The 24957-nt window shown below is 42.6% G+C and overlaps 5 protein-coding genes across 11 annotated transcripts in view; 1 reads left to right on the top strand and 4 right to left on the bottom strand.

Annotated features, from left to right (window-relative positions):
* Positions 1 to 47: 47 nt before the first annotated feature.
* LOC135399066 (uncharacterized) lies at positions 48 to 8681 on the bottom strand. Of its 7 annotated transcripts, none has more exons than XM_064630738.1 (13): positions 7088 to 8681; positions 6764 to 6937; positions 5712 to 5780; positions 5540 to 5644; positions 5397 to 5450; positions 5220 to 5286; positions 2926 to 3988; positions 2659 to 2832; positions 1928 to 1996; positions 1761 to 1868; positions 1622 to 1672; positions 1497 to 1560; positions 48 to 684 (listed from the first exon to the last, which is right to left on the bottom strand). In XM_064630738.1, exons 1-7 carry the CDS (start codon positions 7203 to 7205, stop codon positions 3580 to 3582), a joined length of 996 nt encoding a protein of 331 aa, XP_064486808.1. In that variant the 5' UTR covers positions 7206 to 8681; the 3' UTR covers positions 48 to 684; positions 1497 to 1560; positions 1622 to 1672; positions 1761 to 1868; positions 1928 to 1996; positions 2659 to 2832; positions 2926 to 3579. The 7 variants fall into 7 exon arrangements, with proteins under 7 accessions (XP_064486808.1, XP_064486807.1, XP_064486805.1 ...); XM_064630737.1 differs by having other exon boundaries at positions 1789 to 1868; positions 5540 to 5662; XM_064630735.1 differs by having other exon boundaries at positions 5540 to 5662.
* Positions 8682 to 8774: 93 nt separating this feature from the next.
* Positions 8775 to 14645, bottom strand: LOC135399070 (uncharacterized). Its single transcript, XM_064630749.1, has 7 exons — positions 14472 to 14645; positions 14129 to 14320; positions 13070 to 13138; positions 12745 to 12849; positions 10906 to 10983; positions 10750 to 10816; positions 8775 to 9823 (listed from the first exon to the last, which is right to left on the bottom strand). The coding sequence occupies exons 1-7, from the start codon at positions 14539 to 14541 to the stop codon at positions 9601 to 9603; spliced, it is 804 nt and encodes a 267-aa protein (XP_064486819.1). The 5' UTR covers positions 14542 to 14645; the 3' UTR covers positions 8775 to 9600.
* A 933-nt stretch (positions 14646 to 15578) lies between these two features.
* LOC135399072 (ATP synthase subunit gamma, mitochondrial-like) lies at positions 15579 to 16674 on the bottom strand. The gene has a single exon (XM_064630751.1). The coding sequence runs from the start codon at positions 16614 to 16616 to the stop codon at positions 15735 to 15737; it is 882 nt and encodes a 293-aa protein (XP_064486821.1). The 5' UTR covers positions 16617 to 16674; the 3' UTR covers positions 15579 to 15734.
* A 386-nt stretch (positions 16675 to 17060) lies between these two features.
* Positions 17061 to 19609, top strand: LOC135399073 (uncharacterized). Its single transcript, XM_064630752.1, has one exon. The coding sequence runs from the start codon at positions 17092 to 17094 to the stop codon at positions 17692 to 17694; it is 603 nt and encodes a 200-aa protein (XP_064486822.1). The 5' UTR covers positions 17061 to 17091; the 3' UTR covers positions 17695 to 19609.
* Positions 19610 to 19686: 77 nt separating this feature from the next.
* LOC135399071 (sushi, von Willebrand factor type A, EGF and pentraxin domain-containing protein 1-like) overlaps positions 19687 to 24957 on the bottom strand; it is a 63689-nt gene continuing 58418 nt past the window's right edge. The window contains exons 9-12 of the mRNA XM_064630750.1: positions 24540 to 24605; positions 24384 to 24456; positions 22727 to 23203; positions 19687 to 21702 (exon numbers count right to left, since the gene is read on the bottom strand). Coding sequence (XP_064486820.1) covers positions 21456 to 21702; positions 22727 to 23203; positions 24384 to 24456; positions 24540 to 24605 — 863 coding nt within the window. The 3' untranslated portion in view covers positions 19687 to 21455. The remainder of the gene's footprint in view (positions 21703 to 22726; positions 23204 to 24383; positions 24457 to 24539; positions 24606 to 24957) is intronic.

Raw genomic sequence — 24957 nt, forward strand, 5'->3', positions numbered from 1 at the left:
CTCCATTTTACACCTGGATTTTGAAAAACAAAGCGCTGTAGAGCAGAGACACATAATATGGGACATTTTATTCTCAAACGTAATAAATATATATCCTCAGGCTGATGGTACAGAACATGGTTACCATGTGCATTCGAAAGCCATTGATTATGAAAAGCTTACTCCTTGCTTGGGAAGCAGTACAGTATGGTACTAGTGTCATATCACGAACAACGGACCATATTTTCAGCAAAAGACCTTAATAATAAAAGGTCTTAAAGGTAACCCATAAAAATTATTCATAAATCAACCGCGTAATTTTCTGCATCGTCATCATTCGCTTTATGGCATTTATCCACGACAGCTTGTACACAAAGGGTACTCTTCACTGCCGTGTCATCATATATAGGTTCAGAATTTGCAAGCAACAGTGCATTGGCCATCTGCACGTCTGACATTACATGAGTATTTTCGCTTTCATAAGTTTCAGCTTGTTCCCTGTCATGTTGAAGCACAGTAGGAATTCTTTGGTTGTGCCTCATAACGGCTTCGAAGAGTTTCGCACGATGGTATTTGTTCTCCCAAGCACATTTCTTCTTCCCTGCATAACTGTAGCTGCTGCCACCAGTGCTTGAATGATGTCTGTTCCCAAGGCTCCACCACACAGGACAGTGTTCTCTGTGCCACTCGATCATTTTGTGCCTGCTTTATTAGCAGAAAATATTATATGTAGTAGCATCTCTTTTAGTGGCTGTTCGTATTATTTATGGGTGGGTTTGGACCCCCCCCCCCCCCCCCCCCAGTTTCCAAAACTCTGCAATGGCACATAGGAATGCATGCAAGTTCTCCTCGCAAGAGGGGAAGGAGAGCAGGAATACGTGGAGCTAGATCTCCAACGTGCTTCCGCTCGTTCTCCACTAATGTTGAGGAGGATCCTCAGTGGTGTCCTCAGTGGGTTTGGTAGTGCTTTGGGTGTGTGCTGCCGTCCTCAATGCTGCTTGTGCATAAATCACTGGCAAAGTTACTGAGGATAGCATTGAGAAATTTCCTCAACATTTGTGCGAGCAGATCCAGGTCTCTGCCACTTGTTATTGAACCTGTGGCTGGCTGTGAATCATGTTTTCTAAACTGATACTTTGTGGTAGAACATATTACAAATTGCTTGACACCAGGTTTTTGACAAAAAACATATGATGCTGAAAGCTCGCGGAACTTCTCACCTGTGGATTACAGTCGTTGTTTATGTTTTTATGAAGATATTATACAGAACTGATACAGTGGTGTACAGACAGGCTAGATGATAGGGAAACTCAATAATAATAAAAATAACAATAATAATAATAATAATAATAATAATGATGATGATGATATTGATGATGATGATGTTGATAATAATAATAATGGCCTAAGCTACTCTTTGGCTTAAGTATCATGCAGCTGGCGTACTGCCGTGTGCGTACAAATGTTCATAATGAGTATATGCAATGAAAAAAATAAAGTTTTTTTTTTGTACTTACCATTTTTTGCACACTATACAGATTACTACCAAGGCAATGAGAGCCATTATTGACAAAGTGACACCTGCAATAGCAAAAGAAATATTGTCTGGCCATTGATGCTCTACCATGCCAGCTGTGCTTACATGTGATCAGAGTGGCCTCTCCTCCAGATGCCAGTGAACTGTGTTGCGCATCTGAAAAAGGTGAAATCGAGAACTGAGTTTCAGTTTAGTAAGCGTTTCCTCGTGTGATCACAATTAGCAGTTAATTTTTTAATCCAACCTTGTCGTCCCATGTCAAAAAGCGTCACCTCACAAGCCTTTCTGATGTCCGCGATATCCACAGAATGAATTGTTGCGTTAGAATGCTGCAGATTGTACCAGGTATTTGCTGCAACGAATGGTGATCTTTTCACGTCTTCATATTGCATGTGTTCAGCAACTTCTTACCTGTAGTACCATTGGGGCTTGCAAGAAAGGAATCTAAGTTCCACGGCACATAGTACACAGTACGGGGCACTGCAAACATGCATTGAGCAGGGTGTTAAATGTAAGGACCTGGTTATGCATCATCTCTTCTACTTCATCTTGTCCGCCTGCCTGTCGTACTATTTCAATGTTGTCATGTGCTGAACCTTATAAGAATGACCTCTCAGGAACGAAGTATTGATTGATTAGATTGAGATAGCATGCTGCAACTACTGCTGTTCTGCTCTCCTGCCCTTCCTAGGCATCAGATGTTTTCTATCCCTGTATTTCCAAAAGCTTTGTTCTCAAGCGTGATTGCGAGCCGTGTTAAAACCTAGTTAACTGCATTTAACTACGTTTGTTACTCAAGTAATAGTTACTGCACGTTCTAGCTTTTGCTTAAATGAATTTTATTCAGCAGTGGGTTGGGACTGACTCTAACACAAGCATGTGCAGTTATTCAAGAACTAAGACATATATACAGTGTTACACTACAATGTTTCAACTGAGTCTGTCAACAGTACAGTGAACGAGCATGGACTGTGTGCTTTCTGTTATTTTATTTTCACATAGAGTGCATACCTTGTGTGCGACAATTTTATTGCACAAAGCTGTATAAAAGCATACCACTGCAATCCGGCGTTGTTGGTGGCCTAGTCAAAGAGCTGTAATACATGTAATGCTACAAAAAGCGTAATAACAAAGCTACTTACAAGGTTCACACACAATCCTCACGTGGGAGACATAGGCAGTGGTGTCAAGCGTGATCCTCAGACTGCTAGCACAGATTGGCAGAGTAAGACATGTGGTGTCATTTCCATCATGAAGCAAAGCAGTTGAAAGTTGCGTCTCATTGTTATGGCAGTGTACATGAGCACTGAAAGGAACTGAACGTCTTATCAGTGTCACACGCAACAATATTGGTTCGGTAAATTCGCTTAAATCTTCATAATTTACCTTACACAGTAGTATCAGCATACCTTTCGTTTGAGAGGAACAAGACACACCGAAAAGTAGAAAACGCAGTATAAGAAAGGCTAACATTCTTCATTGAGCAAAATGAGCGACACATTTGTGGTAGAAATCAAAACAGAGTGTGTGGTTGATAACGGCTTCCTGGAGCCAACACATCCTGTTGAGTTGACAGGTTGGCAGTTTCAGTTGGTTCCAATGCCTGTGCATTGTTGCCTACCGAAGGTTTGCGCAACAGTGGCACAGACAGAGAAAGAATTTCTTCCTTGCTTGATTATCAGATTAGGAAGATAAGTAAGATGGCTGATAAACATGGTCCATAGCCTAATGTAAAGCATTTTATTATGTGTCTTAGTAGCCACATTTCAAATATGCATGTACACTTTACATGGTTTGCAAAGACTACATGCATTGAAACAACACACAGCGCTATGCCAGAATTGTGAAAACAGTGTTTGTTCCCCGACTTGTTTCGTGTGCAGGTTATGTTGAAAGCCACTGCAGAGGATATGTCTATATTATGTCACCATTTCACTTTCGTTGTGTTTCACACATGAGTCTTCAATGAGGAATGCACTCATCGCTTGTTTCAATGTGATGTACAACATGGTCATAAATGCCTAAAATATTCACGCACTATAAAAAATTCTTTACGAGCCCGCTCACATAATGTCAGTAGGTTGATCTTCTGCATTTCCTTCACTCTTTTTACGACGTTTATTCACAACCGCATATACAGGAAAGGTACTCTTGTCTGCAACGTCGTCGTACATGGCGTCAGTGGCTGCACATTCAGGAGTGGCAAGCAGCGGGGCATTAACCATCTCCACGTTTGGCGTGACGTCTGCATTGTCACTGTCATCAGTTTTGACTTGCTCAGTCTCAGGTTGGTGCTCGGTGGTAGAGTTCGTGCTATGGCTCCTGAAGGTCTTGAAGAAATGCACACGCTCATGCGTGGGCTCCACGCTCTCTGCAACAGTGTTGTTGCCCCCTACTGAGCTTAAATGACGTCTCTTCCAAAGGCTCCACCTCGCAGAACTCCCTCGTCTCGGCCTGCTGGTTGTTTTGTGCCTGCATGGTTAGCAGAGGAGATCATCAAAATTAAAGGGGGCACCAAAGTGAACTTCTCTTTGTGGAATAAAAGATGATGTTGAAGATGGATGATGAAGGATGACGTTACCTTGACACCAACGGAAAAGCAACGGGATTCGTTTGTTGCTTTGCGCATTATTTACCGGCAAAGGAACCTGTTGTCCTTTATGTTGTCCTTCTCCCTCTGACCATGCGATATGGGGAGGTCTCATCCACACACAACTGCTGCTCTGGGATGCATGGGATGGCCGCATCACCTCGAGCCTGTCTTACCCTCCGCCTTCCAGGCTCGCCAGTATCGCAACGTGTTTTGCTCGTACTCTTACGAACATTACCCTACTCTTATACTTATACTTACTTATCTTGTCATTATCTTATCATCTTATCTTATTATTATACTTATACTTATCTTATACTTATATTTGTGCGTGCCTGCTCTGCTGATTAAGAGAGGCTCTGTGCCAGTCCTCCTCACGATAGAATGGAAATATGTACCTCCGTGTCCTGCATGTTACAGGGGCTCTTGTGTCCTCCCTCCCCCCCTCCCATATTAACCAAGAATGAGGTTTCAAAAAGTTAAACTGTGCCGTAGGAAACGGAGTGCATTGCTCAGCAAAATTTTTTATGTTTTTAAGGTGAGCCGGGTGTTGCACCTCAACAGACGACACGTTGCGCTTCTAGCGGACACTGGCTTAGCTATCCTGTAGATGATGTAGATGTACCCAGGACACACCCATGATCTGTCTGGATGTTTCCAGGTCTTTGTGCATAGTAGTGGGTCATGCTTGAACAATAGGTCTGGTTTGAAGCATGTCTGGCAAATATTTGCAACGCCCCACTGTGCGTACATGATCAGCGACTCTTCAGTATCTGATTGTGCTCATGTTCCTTGATCCTACACGTCTTTGGTTTCGCGAACGCATCATATTAAAGTGGCGATATGGGCTTTTTGACGCCTCTCCATGCCTGAAGTTTTACGAAGCTAACAAAAACATAGATAAGACGGACGCACAAGTCTATGTTGCATGTGCTGTAGTAGTCATTTAAGGGGTATAGTAGTCTTTTCTGAAACTTTGTTGAGGATGACTATAATTAGAGGTGTGTGCGGGTAAGTGAATTCGTACCCACACCTTCTCCACACCTGCAAATGTGCCAAAATTTTTGTGAATCTTTCCGTGTTCCTTTTAAAGAAGGAAAGTTTCTCCTTCACCTTTTCCTGCTGTAGATTACGTAGATTACGACGAGGACAAGGACTGCGAATACTGGCACTGTGGTACCTGCAATAGAAAGGGAGGTACACTGCAGTGATCCATGCTGAGCCAGAATGAGCCACTGCCCATACATGTAGCTTTGAAACTGCATATATGTGATGCTAGTTTGCGCTTACAGATTATGAGAATGTTATTCTGTCCAGATGGCATTGTACTATGTTGCAAGTCACCTGAGGAGGAGAAATCAAGATTTATGTTTGCATTCCCGTATGCAACATTCCCGTATGCAATATTCCCGTATCAGTCTTCAATATCCAACCTTGTTCCATGTCAAAAATCGTCACTTCACAGGCCTTTGCGATACCATGGATATCCACAGAATGTATCGTGGCATTGGGGCGCTGCATGTCGTCCCAGGTGTTTGCTGCAACATACGTTATTTCTTCACTCCCATCGTATCGCACATCTATCGTCCGTATCTTATTCCTTACCTGTAACATGGTTGGGGCTTGCAAGAAAGGAATCTCCGTATAGTGGCAGATAAAATACATATTTGGGGGCTGGGGAAAGGCAGCGAGCATAGTCATAAATGACTGAGTACCAGTTTGTCATCCTGTTTTCATGGAAGTGTTTAGCAAAGATTAAAAGAGCAATGAAATGACATTTAACTTGGCTTAGTGACATATACTCTATATGTCACAGAATGACGTTCACTTAAGGGCCCTCTGAAGAAGTCTAGTGCCTGTCCTGTCTACTTCCCCAATCCCTGTGTTTTTTTAGCGCTGTTTCCGTCACCTTGTGCTACCTTGTCCTCCCAGAATAGGTTGCTAGACATTTCTGAGTCAGACAACGAGAATTGTCAGAGGCAGACCACACTTAGGGACGATACAGACACGTAAGCCTCAAACGCCCAGAAGTTAAATGAATTCAAACAACTCGGAGGAGGGGGGGGGGGGATAAAGGGGTGCTGACGCCAGGAAATGTACCTGGGTCTTCCAATCTCTGGTTGCTAACTGCCACACCACACCAGCACGCCATTTCCCTTGAGCTAGGGTACCTCAAGTACAGGGGAACAGACAACCAACCACACTAGTCCCTGATGGCCCAGGTTAGATTCCTGGCGTCAGCAACCCTTTTCCCCTGAGTTGTTTGAATTTGTTTGATTTCGATCTCCCTTCATTGTGTTCACACATCTTATTATGAGCTTTAGCTGTGAATTAGCTAAGGTTATTCAAGCTAGCTAGGATGTCATGATCTTTAGTTGACGCTTTTTTATTCTGTAAGTGGGGACTGTTTAATAGTACCATTAGGTAAAATTTTTGATTGATTTCACTACAAGAGCACTGATGCTAAAAGCAGGGACCTCCAGAAATTGGAGGGTGTAATGATGATGAAAATGGCAGTTTAGAATAAAAGCTTCCAATGCAGTTATTCTAAAAATCTGCTTATTCCATAAAGTTTTCATAAACATTTCAAGTGTGTGGTGGAAATGTATTGTGGTTGTAAAACTGGTATAATCACATGGAAAAGGGAAGCTCCTTACCGGGTTCTGACACAATCTTCACACCAGTGATGTTGGAGGGGTTGCTGAGGGTGATCCTCAAGCTTTTAGTACAGTTTGGCAAGGTGTAACATGTGGAGACTTTATCATCATGAAGCAGAGCACTTGAGGGCGTTGTTACATTATTATCGCAGTGTATTCCAGCACTGAAAGGAACTGGACATTTTGTCAGTAGGTTTTTTTTCCGAAAGCACACTAAGGCTGTCTGAATTTTCGTCACATTGTCACAGTACTGAATTTACCTCAAGCTACTGCTTCTACTTTTACTGCTATACAATTCACCACACTACAGCAGCGTCAGCGTACCTTTCTTTTCGAAGGAACGTGGTACATTGCAGAGTAGAAAAAGGGGTGTGACCATAAAGAAACCCACCATTCTTCGCTGTAGGACTGACACACGAAAAAAAAAAAAAAAGTGAAACATTTTGTGATAAACGGCTTCCTACCCTTGAGACTTCCTGTTCAAGTGACAGACTGCCGATCCCTTTGAGTTAGCACAGCAGGAGTATTAGACAGAGAGATGTTGCTTCGTTGTTTTATCCCAGACTGTACCACATCAGTCCGTAATTCATATTTTTGTGTCACACTTCATGCCTATATTTCCACTAGTGGTCGTGCAGTGCAGCTCCTCATTCAATCATACGAGTAGTACATCGAATTAACGGGGTCACTTGCAAGGTTTGTTACATGGTAGGTTTGTTTTTCTAATTATGTGTAAAAAAACCTTGTGGGTGTTGGCAGAACAGTGCTGTTGAAACTTTTGGACACTTTTCAGCAAACCACTAATATCTCTGGGACACCCCCATAAGGTTGTGAACATCCTAATTGTCTGATATCCTAATCGCTGATGTCCTGATGTCCTAATATGTCCAGGCGTTTTCAAGCTGCATTATGGCAGCTTTTTGTCTGGGACCACCGCCATCTCTTGATGGAAACGGAAAAATAATAATTTAAAAAAAAATATCTGAACATCCAGAGGATATCAATGGGATATCGCACAATGACATTTGCTTTTTGGGCTTACTGCAACAAACAACATATGCCCCTGGTACGTCTGCGGGATATCGTGCTCTGGATGTTTGAATATCCCATAGGAGGCAGCCTGAAGATCCCAGGGATACCCCAGGAGATCCAGGAAAGACCTATTGAACTTCATATAGAGACAATAACCTGAATTAGAAACGTTGGGATGAAATGAATATGACATACCTTGAAGTATATTTTCCAGGTAGCAAGAAAAGGAAATCTACTTCCATGATAAAGAAAAGTGGAGAATCCAGGGACAAAGTAGATTAAAGCAGAAGCCACAGTGCTTATAAAAAAATCCAACCAGTGGCATGTCCCAGGGGCAAGTGGCTGAATTCTCCTGTCAGTGAAACAGCTGACCCACTATGCCCTACACTTATTTAACACATGGAGTGTGACCCTCTAGATGCGAATGGTGAAGACAGCACCCAGTAAAAGAACAGACGCTGTTTAAAATATCAGCAGCTTGTCACCTGAGGCTTCTGCTTCAGTCTACCTGCATGATTGAAGCGCAGGGCAGCTTTGCTTATTATAACCCCCCCTGAATTTCTGGACAACATGAAAATCTTGACATAACATAACATCTCTGGTCATTGTCATCCTGGGATCATCTTGGACACAATTGGGATGGGGGGCATCATGCCAAACTAGTGGAGTAGTATGTTACATCTCTGAGATAAACTGAAGAAGTCCTTGTTAGTTTCATTTGCAGATGGATTTACTCGAAGTCATTTTTCACTGCATAGGGACAGTGACATCATTCTTTAAAGGCTGTTTATAAAGTGATTTCCTGCTTCTGTTATATGGAGATGGACTGAAAGTTGAAGCCAAGTTTCTTGGGCTTCACATAATTGCCTGTAGAATGACAAAAGGACTAATAGTCCAGAGTTCCTGGCAGTATTCCTTGATTCCTTGCAGAACGATGTTCTCACTAACTTTATACACTCATCCCACAGAGCTTCTTGAATGGTCTTGAATTTACATTTTTATTTTACATTTTGAGCTACTATTGCATAGGAACTGTTTTAAATCAACAGGTGTGATGCAAAAAGGGTCACATTTTGTCTTCCAAGTAACTGCACTGCCAAAAAAGGAATAAAAAGAAAACAGCAAAAAAGTGAAGTGCACACAGAATGCTGTAGTAACTATTTATCATGCTTTGCATTACTATAACGTTACCCACATGCTGGCTTTGTACACAGTGACTAAGCAAAAGCCCCTAATATCACAGGCAATTTGAACATTTGCACTTGAAACAGTAGAGAACCTCTCTACTCAATCTTCATTACTGCACGGACATTTTCAGACATGAAAGATGAAGAGTGTTGGAAGACCCAAAACATATGTGTCAACGTACGTTGCTCAAAATAATACTCGTTGTGTTTGATAATTAATCAATGCACTACACTACTACCTAGAATAATATGATAACTGTGTACTAGGCATTTGTATTAATTGGGCAACACTTTTTACAGATGTCAATAATATATAACGTAAGCTATGCAGCAATAATGGTAGCTTCATACACGTTGTGGCAACATCAGTGTCTTGTACTGGCAGGCAAGGGGGAGAACAAAAATTCATTCATCACGACAACAAAATCTAGTACAGACCTCTCACAGTGACGTGCTACATCTGACCACCGTGTAATTAAATGCAAAAGCAAGCCGGGGTTGATCCACTCGATCAGTGAAAATTCAATCATGCTGTTAGGCTAGTTTCACTTTGTATTATTAACATTTGGCCCCATTACTTTGGTATAGAGATAGCTGGCAGGGTGCAGGTCTCTTCAGTCAGCCGTTGTCACCACGATCCCAGAGGATGCGCATGTATTCGTGGCTGCTTGCTGTTGAAATTGGACGAATTTCTTCGTATATGACGGGCACTCTGACGTGATCCAGTTTTGCGTTTTCTCTCAGGTACATAGTGGCACCACTCCTCTTTGTCCCATCTTCATCTGTGAAAGGGACTTCGCGCTTATTGTCTTTTCTGTTGGTTTTATCAGCTGTGTTACGTCTGGGATGCAAAAAAGGAAGAGGTTGATTAGGAGAATCGTATCTTCAGATAAATCCGTCCACGAACTGCTGTTTTTTATGAGCGGTAAACAGGCACCAGTATATTAGTATGCATCTGTGCAGCATTCCAAACACGGCCTGCTGATGATGTAAGGCAGTGCAAGGTTCAGATTTTAATTTTTAGACCGACGAAATGTAAAACTACTTAATGCATTGTGTCCACGTGAAACTCCAAGAAATTTGCGCTTTCTTTCTCTTTGAGCCAAGATATGTATTTAAAGGGATTGAAACATTCAAATAATTTATTTTACTAAAAAACAGGCTTCCGGACGGAGTCTGTCCATCATCAGGTGTGATGCATTTAACGCTTGGTACAGATATTTATACTGATGTACATCAGAGAAGAAGAGGGGGGACAAAGAAGGTGGTGAGGAGGAAATACAAATTCCCGTTAGAGAGAATTGAGGGCATGGAAAAAATAATACAAAAGAAGGTGATGTACAGTGGGAGTGTTACTCGAGACAAAAACTAACACTCCTAAAGGGTAACACTCCTGCTGTACATCACCTTCTTTTGTATTTTTTTCGTGCCCTCAATCCTTTCTAACAAAAAATTGTATTTCCTCCTCACCGCCTTCTTTGTCCCCTCTTCTTCTCTGATGTACATCAGTATACATATCTGTACCAAGTGTTAAATGCATCACACCTGATGGATGGATGGAGAGACTCCGTCCAAAAGCTTGTTTTTTTAGTAAAATAAATTAGTTGAATGTCTCAACCTCTTTAAATCTTATTCACTTGCGAGTGCTAGACTTTTCCCATTTTTGCCTGCTAGATTCTTTGAGCCAACAACAACATGTATGAGTAACACACAGTTTTGACCTTCAGAAGTTGAGGGAAGCACACATTCATGGGATGCAACTCTCACCTTTTGAGACACACAAGAAGCACGATGATTGAAAGGAGGAACACTGCAGCTGTTGGCACACCAATGTCTGAAATTGCCGACATATCTGTTTGTCACACTGGTACACTGTAGCGCAGTGAAAGGCAGCCTTGCAATTTGTTACGTAATTTTACTTACATAATGCCAAATTTATACCATTCTCTTCCCCCTTTTGAGTATCTTCTACTTCAGTAGTAGTAGTAGCAGCTTCAGTTTCTAAAAGTATCACATTTGTTGGTTATAAAACCCAGAGAGTAATCTCTATTTGCATTTGAATAGTATGCAAACATTGGGTCTGACTTTCCCAGGTCTGATTTCTCCCAGTTATTTCCCGTGAGTGAATTTAGGACCAATTCGGGCTAAACCTGATATCTCCCTGAACTTCGATCTCGTAGCAGTCTGTACGCAAGTCTGGTATATATATTAATTAAACGCAACAATAAACTATGCAAAGCACATTTGATATTACAACTATAATAGTTAGTTAGTATATATATACTATACAGCATTTTCTTTTTAGCCTTCACAGAATTTGTATAAAAAAGTTATGAGAGCAGCATAGATGACATTTTTGCAGTTGAGTTCTACGGCAAGTCGGACATCCACTAGAAGAAGGTATGCAACAACAAGATAGCTAATTACCTAAAATTCATTAATTAACTTTTTAATTTTGGCATTTCAGGCAAAAGCGAGATAGCAGATTGAGAGACTATCCTAATTGGAAGCCATTTCACGTTTAACAAATCCTGAAACAGGCACATGCCTTAAAGCAGTACAGAGGGCAAAAAATTTTCAGATTAAGACGTCTGATGATGAAAGTGTGTGTGTCATTTTACCGAACAGCGCGAATCATTACCGAGCCAGGAGAAAGGCTTTATCAGAACCCCGAACAGCGGAGTAGCAGACGACATTTCTGTTGACCAATCAGCGAGCGTTCTCCTTATAGCGTCAGCGTGAGGTTCCAGGCAAATCACAGGCTGGTACCGCTCTCCACCGCCGTTGCGCACGGTCGCTTTTTGCGGCGTACTTTAGATTCAATTCCTACGATAATTATGACTCTGTGGTGTAAATTACTTCGCATAAGTACATCTTACTGGCCTACTTAACAGTTTTATAGGAAGAAAACAGTGTGTTAAAAATGACTTCTGTGCTACTTTATAATATCCACCCCCGAATCTTTGACACGCAAATAAGCCGAAATTGTGGCAACTGGGAATGCAGGGGGTACAGCGCACATTTCATGTCAGAGGGCCACGCTATTTGGAGTGATGCAGATGATTGGAGTAGGTGCCGCTCAGCTGTCCAGATAAACCGCTTTCCGAACCAGATAAACGTCCGTCGGCATAGGCCTCAGGCGCACTTTTTCGGTTTTGGCTCATTTGCGTACTGAAATCCAGGGATGGGTATTTCACGGCACGTGCTCTTTTCCTGATTTTTTAAGAGAGCGAACTCCATAGAACTCACTGTAGAACTCAACTGCAAAAACACACAACATATGAAACATGTATGGAGACATATATGCTGTTCTTATAGCTTTTCAATTAAAATTCTGTAAAGGCTAAAAAAAAAAAAAACACCATGTTTATGACTGTATAGTCAGAACTATAACTTGTGACTATAATTTGCTAGGAATGCATGTCTGACCAACATATATGAACCTGAGAGAACTGGTAAAGCCCTGGACCGGTAATCCAGAAGATGTGGGTTCGAGTCCTACAGCTGGCTAACCTTTTCAGTGACTTCCATCTTTCATTGTATATGAACCCGTCAGTGCGGGACACTTGCTGGACCCAAAAAGAAAAACAAAAGAACCTGGTACCACCCTAATGTGTCAATGACACCCAGCTTCACCCCTGAATTATGGATTTAAAAATAGCACCAGATTTTTCCAGGGAAGGCATTTAGCTGGAAAAAGTCAGACACTACACGTACACTATGTTGCGAAGAAGATTTAAGAAACATACAAATTTCTCGTACCATGTTCTGTGTCAAACATTGTCACTTCACAAACTTTTCCATTGCTCATGATATCCAGGGAATGTATCTGAGCACCTGGTTGCACTTCGTATTCCTGCACATTTCCTGTAATGTATTTGTAAACTTTTTCTCGTTTTTTGCTCGGCTTTAGTACAGTGAAAGGCCCCAGGCTAGGAGTTGTTAATATTTTGAACAGAGGGCTGTTCTGCTACTGCAGTTCAGTATGAAAACAATTCTTTGTTCGAAATGTTTGCGGCTTCTAACCGGAGGCTTTTCCCTTTGCTTGCTATCACCAGATCATTGGAGCTTCCTCGTGCCTACTTACCTGTGGTGCTGTTAGGCCCCATAATGAAAGGTTGTCCATTCAATGGCAAGTAATACACAGTGTCTGGCTCTGACGAAAAACAGTGAACATTTTCTTGAAGACAAAGTTAATTTTGTTTAACTCATGGCTCATTAATGCGGGTGTACAATATTACATCTTCCATTTTCACCATGTAGCCTCATATTAATTTTTGTAGTTCACACTGTGCATGTTGCAGCACATTTCATGAGCTTTACTAGTGGCGTATGCTTTGTGGATATGCAGAAGTGTAATTTAAAACATATACCAAAAGAAAGAAAATAACAGTTTTCGTTTTCTGAAGGCAATCTGAAATTCCCAATTGACACTTTGGCACATAAACCAATAATTTATAACCTATATGTATATATATATTTAATGTTACCTAATTAATTGATTAGGCACAATAAAAAAAAATAATAGTTTGCTTTCCTAGCTGAACACATTAAAATTACTGTCGGGGGCTTGTCCGGCAGGTAAACAGCGGGCACAAAAATACAATAAAACAAAACAAATAAACAGAATTTTAAATCTCTCTGCGGAAAGCAGATTCCAGAAAGTGCCCTGCAGATCTGTGAAGGAAATACATGAAAAAGGCAGAACTCTGTTCATGTTGTTTGTACTAGCACATTTAGAGGAGCAGCTTGCATTGTATTGGTTAGGATGACGTTGAGACTGGGAGCTGATGCAGGTTCGAATCCTGGCACCGGCTGCACTGTCCAGGCAGGTGTTGGCGCAGTTCCCCGTGAAGTCTGCCCAGGACGCGTACTACCCCCCCCCCCCCTGCCCCAATATCCCTCCTTCCTGCCGTCCTCTCTCCATCTGTCCATATATGTATGCTGCTCATAGCCATAGTTCATTCACAACGCTAACACAGAATTTGAAAATAAAGTGGAGCAACAACATTTTGTACGTGCTTCCTGTATGTTTATAGAATGTGGATCTCTTATGAATACTTAAACATTTCTAGAATTTTTATTTTTATAATTAGTTTTTAGTTAACAAACAAGTTAAATGGACGGTATAAAAATTGCAACTTACGAGGCTCAGCCGCTATCCTTATCAGAGAGATGTTGGAAGCATCGTTGAGCGTGACCCTTAGAGTGCGTACATTGTATAGTGTAGTTGAGCAACGGTGCATGACAAAACATGTGGAGTCATCTCCATCCTGAATTTCTGGGATCGAAGCATGCATCATGCGGCCTTTGCAGTTGAATATAGTACTGAAACTGACTAAATCACGATGTACTAAAGTACTACTTCACATTAAAAAGGCTAAAAACTATGTGGCAAAGTGAGTTGTGTTATGGATTCACAGGTTGTTTTATCATCCATGTATATATGCAGTGAATCTTATCTACTAGGAATTGAGCGCATGACTTACCTTTTTTACCGCATGAGTCAGGAACACAGGAGAGCAGCAATAAAGATGTGACCATTATTAAGGCCACCATTCTTCATTGAGCAAAAGGGAAGACTCATTTGCTCATATGTAGTGAGTAACAGGAAGCCAGTACTCTGCCCTCTGAGGCTGTTTTGCTAGACTTAGCCAGTTCCAATATCTACACACTGTTGCCTGCTCAAAGTCGATACAGTGCTATAACCAGGTAATATGCAAATTTCATCTAGTGGTATAGCATATGTAAATGTATGTGGCTGAATTATGAGGGTACAGGGGTGGGGGTTGGGCGAATGAGGTTCATGGCAAGTCTTGTTCTAAATACGGGGTCAAAGGTTAAAGTATTTAAAGACTAAAAAAAAGGTGGCAATAATGACACTTACTTACCACTGGCTTACCTAGGAAAAGTGTATTCACCTGTTATGTCATGGACATGCAGCTTTAAAGGAGCAGTGAAGCAACTCGCATCTTGACATGACTCCCTCTGCTGCGGCTCATGATTACCAGGATGCGCAGCGTAAAATAATTTCGAAACCCTTATTATCGGAGAGAGCTAATAATTAAATGCAGTTTTGAAAACACCGGTTTCACCAAAGCTGGGTCTACATCAACGTGCAACTTGGGCTCACCAGTGCAATGTGGGTAGGGTGAGAACATCTTGTTTGTGCTTATGAAATGTCAACATGCAATGGTAGCATCCACTCAAATTACTCTGCCAATTACACATTGCAAACGGATTCGATTTTATATCCGTGCATTGTACAGGATGTTTAGCAAACAAAGAGAAACAGATTAGCTGTACCTATTTGTGTCGGAGACAATTTTCAGGTATGGGTGTCAAGAGGAACATTTCAAGAAGGTTCTATGATAAGATTATACCCAATAGCTACCTTAAAACTACCGTGCTCTCTCAGGGTCAGTGTAAGCCTTGTGTTCAACCCCGTAAGTTTGTGTACCACTTTCCTACAGTTACTTGTGTCACGTGAAACGAGCTCCCCGTATTGCTGACCATCTCGTCGTTACCATAGGGCCCTGACAACCCTTTGTCAATGACTTTACGGTCAGACTTACAAAAGTAACACATAGCCAAACAACATTTCAAAGTAGTATATTCTCTACGAAAGAAGCCACCTTCAAGAAGACACAGCCGAAGTATCCGCAGAACTACATGTTTTAGCCCCACTTAATGTCCCTATGGTGTTGAGTGCAGCCGCAGTGGAATACTCCCAGCCCAGCTCGAATCTGCTTTTAGAGGGCAGCAGCTCCGGAGATGATTTCAATGAGCTCCTTGGTGATGACTGCCTGCCTGGTGCGGTTGAACGTCATGGTCAGCTTGTCGATCATCTCGCCTGCATTCTTGGTAGCGCTGTCCATGGCAGTCATACGGGAACTCTGTTCGCTGCAGGCGTTCTCCTTCATGGCGTAGTAGATGAGGCTGGCTAGCGAATACTCCTGGTAGCTCTGCAGCACCTCGGCGTCCAAGCTGTCGTAGAGGGATATTTTTTCACTGGCAGTGATGGATTCCAAACTGAACACAGGTTGCTCCGTCGTTGCGTACGACACGACTGACTTGAAGCGGTTGAAGAGTAGAATACCCTTGTCGAACTCGTAGCCGGATTCCAGTATAGCCCGTGCTACACTTACGGCATCTTCGAAAACCGGGGGCTTTTTGCCGAAGTCTGTGAAGCTCATGAGGATGTTCTTGGCGTAGAGGCGCTGCAGAATACCGCGTACCTTATCGCCGACACAGATGATTTTGCTCTCGGCCAGTAGCTGTGGGTTTTCGTGCATCAAGGTTCGGACCCGTTTGGCTACGCTCGAATGAATAGCACCGCACAAACCACGGTCGGAAGAGATACAGATAATAACCGTTTTGTTCTTGCCTTCTTCGGCTTTAACGCCGGCGACTTCGTAGAAGGTTTGAGCACCTTCACCGTAAGGTCGTGCTTGCCTAAGGTCACGATCGGCCCGGGCGTACTTGGCGGCGGACACCATTTTCATACTTTGCGTAATCTTTTGGATGTTTTTTACAGACTTCAGCCGAAGGCGAATATCCTTCAGCGTTGCCATATTCCGTGCTTGCACGGTAATGGGAGCACAAGCTCCCAGCTTTTGCAGAGCCGAAAACATTTTGCACCTCACAGAAAAATGTCTGCCTGCTGGACCCGCCGGAAACTAAGGCAGGACAGGAAGTAAGCTGCTGCCACCTAAACGAGAGAAAAGCGCGATGCGAGCGTAGTTTAGCAGACGACATTCGGAAGAATCATGTAGTCATTCTTTACTGTCCGCCACCACTGTTTACCGCCATATACGCAACGTCCGAGAATTGCTTTACAGAGGTGATGTACACACGTTGCATAACTATTTGTATAGTTTGTCAGATTTTGGAGATTTGTGCCTGATATAACGAGGGAGGTGTCAGTTACTAAGCCTAACGGCTCAACATCGACAGTTTGCTTCCACCACTCTGTCACCACGCTATAATTCAAAAGAGAAGGGGAAAATTGCTGTTTTAACAATTTTTGACTGGTTCGTAAAAACGCGTTTCTGGCGTACGAATCAGATCGACCCGACTTGGCTTACGGCTGGTTAGAACCTATTGAACATGGCGAATCGCAGGAAGGGCGTTTTGAGTTTCGACGGCATTCGAATTCGTCCATCGGACGCCTTTCATTGCTTTCTTGACGACTTCATAAAAGAAACAACATGCAGCGAACCTCTGAGATCCCGCATCAAAGCCATTCTCGAGAAGGAACCGGTATTAGTACCATTCACTGTGATCAAGTCCGTGCGTAGTGTTGTGAAACAGTCCGGTACGCCAGTTTCTATCAGCGGGCTTTTGGAAGGCAGCGAACTTTGCCTTCCTAACCCCGTAACGCCTGAGCGTAACCAAGTGCTTGAAGCTCGTATACAGAGACTGAAAGCTCAGCAGATGCACCAGGAGTACAATCAAATGGTGTCCAACATTGATCAGTCAAAGAGAAGTTTCCTCGCTCCGGAAGTTGCTTCAGATTTTCGTGACGTTAAAAAACAGTGCCTTGCGGTTGTCAACCTGCTGGTCACTATCGGTGGAACGTTCGCGTTTTTCTACAAGGCAGTTGAATATTCCTTGCCTCAACCCCACATTCCTGCGCAGGTCCTCTCCGGGCTCTTTGCGTCCTTGCTTGTTGCTGTGGCTGAGCTGTACTTTCTTGTGAAAGTGATCTGATGTTGAATAAGGTTAAATAAGGTTAGGGTGTGATCCGATGTGTTTGGCGATATATATTTTGATTATTCGTGGTTCGCAAATGAATGACCTTCGTAAATACAGATGGAATACTGTCACTTACACCGTAGTTGTAGCATTTGTCGACTTTGCATCTCGTTCGTGTCATTAGAATTTTGCTTTACCTCATGTCCACAGTCGTGACCACGTTACACCTCTAAATCTTACTTGTGTCGATAAAATCTACAGAGTTTTTCAGTTATGATTCAGTGCATTGGGGGTAACTAGCATGCCTGCTGCCATTGACTAACAACCTGTGAGCTGAAGTTTGATGGATTGGTACATACAACTTTTTTTACATCGAAAATGCATAACAGAAAATGTGCTACCTGGAGTGTAGAATGAACGGCTTCCAATTACGGCATCCAATTAATTAGCATTCAACATGAGTTACAGACACAGACAATTAAGGTGAATGTGTTTTGTGTCGGAGGGGTAGCGACGTTACAAATAATTGAGCTTACGTGAAGTAACAGGTTCTTCTTACTTAAGGAATAATTACCCATAGTAAGGAAAATTTATACAAATGAACAGGTACGTATTATACAATGTGAGGTGCCGAGAATAAAGAAGTGGGGAAGAGGTGCAAACCCACGGACAGGTTCATGTTCAGTCCTGGTCCTTGTCCGAAAAAGCCAGCCTGGTGCGAGGCAGTCACTGCAAGGCCCCATTACTGTGATCCAGACTGCTGCCAAGCAATGTGTACTGAGGACAGTTGGATACCTCACGCAGGATAATCAATTCCCAAGTTCCTTCCGTTACTAACATTTCAAAACACCAACCCAGGAGGGAAGAATCCAAGACTCTGGGGACCATGTGAGGTACCGAGGCTACCGACAATAAAGAAGTGGGTACGAGGCATGAACCCTTGTTCGAGAGCCTCTCCTGTTCAGCACAGTCGCCACCTGCATATGTCCTTGCATTCAAGTTGTTGAATATCGTGGTTGATGGTTGGTTGATGAGCACAGGGCTCATGGTTAAGGGCCCTGGTTTTCTGCTACGGCAAATTCAAAATTCTGCGGCACAGACTTGTAAATTCCTCAATTTTCCGCGGCAAGCAGTCAACGGAAACACTTTACTTTCTTAGATAATGTGGGAACAAAAATGTTTTATAAAATTACAGATTGAAAGCACTGTTGTGGCTCAGGCTCATTACATAGATGATATCTTGTGTTTTCCTCCGTGAAAGACAAAGGTGTGTCTGCAATCATTTTATACTTGGTGAAAGATCTTTCAGCATCTACGGAGTTTACAGGAAGTTAATAGGAAGGAGCTTACAATACATGCCCTGTGGAAGTCACAGGACACCTTTTTTGTTTGTCGGGTGTAGGCATTATTTAAGAGTCTTTAAAAGGCAAACTCCCAGACATCAAATCAAAGTCCTCTACTGCCACCGCTAAACTGCACACGGGAGGGATGCCGCCCCTTCCTCAGGCGAAGTATGCACAATAGACTTGGGCTAACGTAATCTTAAGCTAAACTAAAATCTTTCTGTGCTGGTCCTGCAGCATATGGGCAGCTTCGTAAAGGAGGCTTCACCTCATGCAGGGAAGCTTCAGGTGAAGCCCACTTTCGGGAGGTGTCGTTCGTATTCAGCGAATAGTCGGACATTCGGAAATCCGAATATTGGGTATTCGATTCGCGAATGGAATACTTCAAGTGATTGGTATTTGATTCGAATTCGAGAACTCAAATATCCGTTCAAACCTAAAAATAAGGGATTCCGTGAAATTCCGTGCCCAACGAAGGATTCCGCGATATTTCGCGGAATCGCGGAAAACCCGGGGCCTTACTCATGGTCGTGCACCCTTTTTAATCATTCTAATATTGACGACCGTAATAAACAGCTGTGCTCATTTTTGGGTCTCCTACTTATTAACACAAGTGAATCCTGTAAAAATGTACCGGATATAAGAAACAACAACTTTATTTGATGACGATGAAAGAAAGAATACCAGGTGCCTTGCCAAATCTCCTTGCTTCCACTTTTCAACGCCCCATGTAGCCACACACATGGAAGCAAAGTTTGGGACCTGGCACTATTCCCATCACACAAAAGCGAGTACATCACTGTTTTGTAAAAGAACCATTTATTCTGTTTCACAGTACTCACGTCAGTCATAATACCTTATATCATTTGACACATGCACAGTAGAGTATACCTGTACAAATAAATACACTGTAAAATCTATGTACACTCTGTACATAACGTATGAAGGGACTAAGACTCTTTGGGTGTTCCAGCACTATTAACTCCTCTGTAATCAAAATAAGTTCTTTAACTGTACACATATATCAGACGCGCTCAACAGAGGAAGTCTTCTACCAAAAAGGGCTTGATCACAACATCCCACGACTAGACCTTTAATGGTACTTCTGCTTATGTCTAACCCTCTACAGCATAAACTGACATGGCCTAACACGACAAGTTAGATATGCTTCTTTTGTTCCTGTTTGTTGCACAGTTTTGCATGTTACACATTTCATACAGAAAAACTGGCAAAGTCAAATAACACATTCTGTGAGTCACAGCAGATATTATATTTTGAAAGGGAACGGATACATAGACGGGACGGACAGTCATGGAAGCATGGCTCGTGTGATGTCTCCATCGATTAAATCAAGCTGCTAACAACATCGAGTTGATGTTTGCTTTCGCACGAAACTACAACTGCTTTTGCTGCATCTCACCAGCCCCTGTATATCTATGAGCACAAAAGTGACGGGTCGAAAGTGTGGTATGGCATAGCCAGAAAAATATTTCGGGAGGGGTTTTGTGGGAGCTTTACATGGGAAAGGAGGATTTTTCCCTCGTTTCCGTTTCCCGAAAGCCCTACCAAAGGTGCGGTTTCGGTCTCCCCTCCCCCAGCTATGCCACCGGTGGTATTGTCCAGCACCCTATGCAGCTAGGGTTGCCACCAGGCCGGTATTATACCGGCACAGCCGGTTATGTGCCCGCTCTGCCGGTTGCCGGTAGGAAGGTGATACCGGCAGCCTCTTGCCAGTATTTGTGGCTCAACACCTCTCATAGGGGCTTTTACAGGGTTTTCCTTTCAACATTCCACTACAGCTTGAATAAATCTGGAGCACAGACCCAACTCCGTAGTCACCAGTCGTTTTCTTAGCTATTCATTATTATTATCATTGTTGTCTTGAGCGAGTACGCTGATTCCTTCTTTCTCTCTCTCTGTATACTCTCCACCCCTCACCCACTTTCCCTTTCCTGTGAACATTTCCTCCTTTCCCTCTATTCCACCTCCTCTCCCTCAGCTGGTATTTTTCACTACGAAAGGTGGCAACCCTATATGCAGCACACATCCCATAGTAATCTTGCTAATTTGTTCGTGTGTAGTAGTTGTGAATCAGCTCCGATTCCTCTCGCAGGTACGTAGCACGGATTGCAGCTACACGTTTTCTTTCTGCGTTATGCATGTACTTTGCAACGCAAAGTTACAAGGACTTGTAATATTCATGCGATCATGTCAATTTTTTTATCGTTAGCGCTGCAGCTGTATACTCAAAGTGATGTCCTTCTACGGAATGCCTTCGTTCATAACACCAGCTCTCTGTTATGAAACGCGTGAATTGTCATTAATCCTGAAGACTGCAGAAGCCGTTTATCTCCTGAACCTGCTGAAGGTCCTCTTTGTTATGACGCGGACCTCTGTCATGTAACTCTCTGTGATGAGAGCGAGTCCCTGTTGTCATGTGATTTGTTGAGTCCCGTTTGGTATTGTGCTACTGTTGTCGTCAACGTCCGCCACAAGAGGATGTCCGACATAGACGCTGTTGCCTTCCACTACGTGAGGTGCAAGCGAGGAGAGAGGTGCAACGGCACCGACGAGCGACATTGCCACACCCGCTCCGCGTTCCTCATCTTCGGGCGGAGGGATTGGCGGGAGGTCACGTAACTTGATTGGACTTCCTGCAGTTGCTCGAACCGGGTCGCTGCTATGAAGTAATGAAGGGGGTGCGTTATCTATCAATATCAGACACGTGACACATCATCTGTGCAAGTTGCTAACTTTTTATACACAGTTATTACTTTGCTGTTCAAGTGGCCATGACTTTGAATACATGTATATAGTTAGGGAGTTACTTTTGCGGGTTAAACCCAATTCCGCCCGGTTATTCCCACCCGAACTGACCTCCGACCAACTCGGGTTAAACCCGATTTCTCCCCGAATTCCAGTCACTATGAAATCCTCAGGTGACATTACCACTGAAGACTAACAAGGTCGCCACGTGTAACACGTGTAAGAATGAGTCACTTAGGTTCCCAGAAATACACCCATGTGTGTCAGCACTGTTTATGACTTCGGGGATCTATGTCCATGAGTCAGGATTAATTAATAGCTATATTAGCAATTAATAGCAATTAATTAATTAATTAATAGCATAATTAATTAGCTGATAGGTCACCCACCCACCCAAAAAAAGGAAAAAGAAAAGAAAAAAGATTAGGAAAGGACTTAATAGAAAGAGGAGGAACAATAACACCCGAAGGCACAATTCTCGCCTTCCGCAATTTCAGATTTGAAAATAGTGCCTGATTTTTACCCCCGAATCGGAGTTAACCCGAAAAAGTCACTCCCTACATATAGTCGCTAAAAAGTGAAATAAGCGTGGTAATAGTTTTAGCTCAGGAACTCATTCATCTCTCGTCATTACCTAAATGATTACAGTGACAAGCTTGATCTTCGTACGTTACAGATGGCTCATGTTACATGAAGAATGGTCATAGCTTTGCAGATTAAGTTCTAATATTACATAAAATTAATCAATTTGACATCCACTGTGAAGTCACATTTTCTGCAAAAAATGAACTTTCCATGTTTTGAAACATAAAATGTGTACCTTGATGCCTCTTCCGGAATGCTGATTAGAGTGCATAAATTAAAAGTTACGTCACATTATCAATTACTTTGAAGCACTAGACTATACTGACATTGAGCATGTATGGTCATATACTTACCACTTCTCTTTGCCAAGCCTTGAGCGCCTTTTTTGTTCAAAGTCTACTTGCGCGTATACAGCTGGGGACTCGAGAGCTGACTCTGCATCTGGGCTGTTGCATTCACCTTCTGCAGCGTTAGAAGCACTGTGGTTAACATCCCCATTGGGAGCAGTTGCCTTGCGAGCGCCCGTGGAAATTTCTTCGTATATGTTCTCCGGTAAAGGGCCGAGGCTTCTACCGCTCGGCGTGGAGCTCTTCCTCCTATTCGGCTTGTCCTTCTCCTTATTGACGTTGTTGTTGAGTGGCTGCAAAATGCCGTTTGTAGAGCCATTTGTGACGGTGCCATTTGTTGGAGGTTTGAGGGGGATTTCCATGTAGAAGTCTTCGTTCTGATAGATGGTACCGCTGCTCTCAGTGTAGGAAACTCCGTTGCTGTTTGGTGTCCCTTCGCGATCTTTCAGGGGTGTTTTCTTCTGCCTCGAAAAGTATTTGTTTCTATGGAATGAGCGAGTAAAGTGGAAATGTGAAATTAGCATCCTGATGCTTGCTTTGTATTAAAAAAAGAACGGTAAAATAACCTAGCTTGCGGAATTCTCTTTGTGTGACCCATATTTAATTTGCGCAAGCTGTGTTAATCGGGGTGTCTGCCAACTTGGGAAAACTGGGAATTGTCAGGGAATTTACCAAAAAGCAGCTGAAGTCCGGGGAAAATTGCAGACAAGTGCAATAACGATGCACAGCGAATCGCAGATCATGGTTGAGCACCCACGCTGCACCAACGTTGCCACGAGCAGCAATTCACCAATACGACGAGCTCAGAGGCAGAAAAGTAGGGCAGCTTCGCGAATACTCAATAAATGATCTCTTTTATGAGGGATCTGGGTATCAAAAGGTAGCAGCAGGCACCAAGTTCCCTTTTGTTTTGGTCAGGGAATTCGCGTCAAATAGTCAGCATGAAAACCTGGAAAAGTCGGGGAATCCGTACAGGCTGCAATTTGGTAGACCCCCTGGTTACTGAACAGGTGTGACTGGTGACACTTATGACAATTCTTTCTGCAAATATGCTGTCTGTCTGATAAGTGTGGCTTCTAGAAGCTACTTGAGAGGCCAAATAAAGTTTATGGTCACCTCATAGACAGTTTTTTTTTTTACTCCTTATTCACTTCAGACTTTCCTGGTTTAAGACCTTTGCCGACATTTATAGCGACACAGCATACTCTTCTCTCTATTATCCCACATCCTCTGCTAGACATAGAGTAGCCAGAACTTGAGAATCCAAGGGAAAACTAATTTTGCAAAAAAGCAAGCTGGTAAAAGGAGGACTGGGCAATATAACTACACTGCAGCATTATTTCTATCTTCGTATTTTTATTTTTATTGTCGTTTTTAATATTCTCCATTGCAGTGTTTACAAATATCATAGAATCATGACAACACCCTGAAAAGTGTTTTAAAGAAATTCAAATTAAAACAAAATCAAGCAGCAAGTACTTTTTAGTCAAGCCCTGAGACACTCCCTTTGCCTGTGCATTTGACGTACGGAATAAAGCGGGCACTAAAAATAAATAAATAAATAAATACAGTGGTGTAATGGTAGGCATGCTTGACCAGTATGTCATTTCCTGTATTTTATGTGTTTCCCTTTGTAATACATAAGTTCAAGTAATTTTCTTACTTTTTCAACAGGAGCAGGATGCACATTGAGAGGAAAAACAGAAAGGCTATAGCTATTATTCCAGCCACCATCCCTGAAAAAAGTAAGAATCTTAAAGATTATATCAGAACAACGAGGTCATTGTGTATAAACTGAACAAAAATTTTTACACTGTACCTGTGAGGGCTGGGTTGGTTTCATTTGCATCTACCTGAGTGTGTTCTAGATTCTGCTGAATGTGTGCTGTGGAATATACACTGGGTTAGCAACATATAGGGGTTCTTTTGAATTGCACAATAGGACATGTAGAATAAGCTAGAGTCTACGGAACGAAAGCTGATTCTGTCATCTAGAAACCCGTCTAGTGGTTTTATCGAGTGAAATTTGTTTACAACATAAATCTCTGTCCTAGCAGAGAAAAGTGTCTTGGCTGGTCAGTGGATTCAATTCCTAGTGCGTACCACATTACGAGGGCTAGGCAGTGATTGGAATGGTCGTTGTCCAGTTAGTTGGGTTCTTATTATCAATAGGAGTATGACAACTAACCTTGCATATTTTATGGAGTTATGCCTGAAAAAACTAGATGACTGATTTT

The sequence above is a fragment of the Ornithodoros turicata genome, chromosome 6 (genome assembly GCF_037126465.1).
Source record: "Ornithodoros turicata isolate Travis chromosome 6, ASM3712646v1, whole genome shotgun sequence".
Lineage (NCBI taxonomy): Eukaryota > Metazoa > Arthropoda > Arachnida > Ixodida > Argasidae > Ornithodoros > Ornithodoros turicata.

Coding starts and splice junctions, on each gene's coding strand:
- LOC135399070 (XM_064630749.1), bottom strand. CDS start 14,541: ATGGTGGCCTTAATAATGGTCACATCTTTATTGCTGCTCTCCTGTGTT. Junction 14,321..14,471: donor TGACTCATGCGGTAAAAAAG/GTAAGTCATGCG, acceptor ATCGTGATTTAG/TCAGTTTCAGTACTATATTC. Junction 13,139..14,128: donor AAGGATAGCGGCTGAGCCTC/GTAAGTTGCAAT, acceptor GTTTTTCGTCAG/AGCCAGACACTGTGTATTAC.
- LOC135399066 (XM_064630733.1), bottom strand. CDS start 7,205: ATGTTTCACTTTTTTTTTTTTTTTCGTGTGTCAGTCCTACAGCGAAGA. Junction 1,997..2,658: donor GAGGATTGTGTGTGAACCTT/GTAAGTAGCTTT, acceptor GCATGTTTGCAG/TGCCCCGTACTGTGTACTAT. Junction 1,561..1,621: donor AGAGGCCACTCTGATCACAT/GTAAGCACAGCT, acceptor TTGCTATTGCAG/GTGTCACTTTGTCAATAATG.
- LOC135399072 (XM_064630751.1), bottom strand. CDS start 16,616: ATGTTTTCGGCTCTGCAAAAGCTGGGAGCTTGTGCTCCCATTACCGTG.
- LOC135399073 (XM_064630752.1), top strand. CDS start 17,092: ATGGCGAATCGCAGGAAGGGCGTTTTGAGTTTCGACGGCATTCGAATT.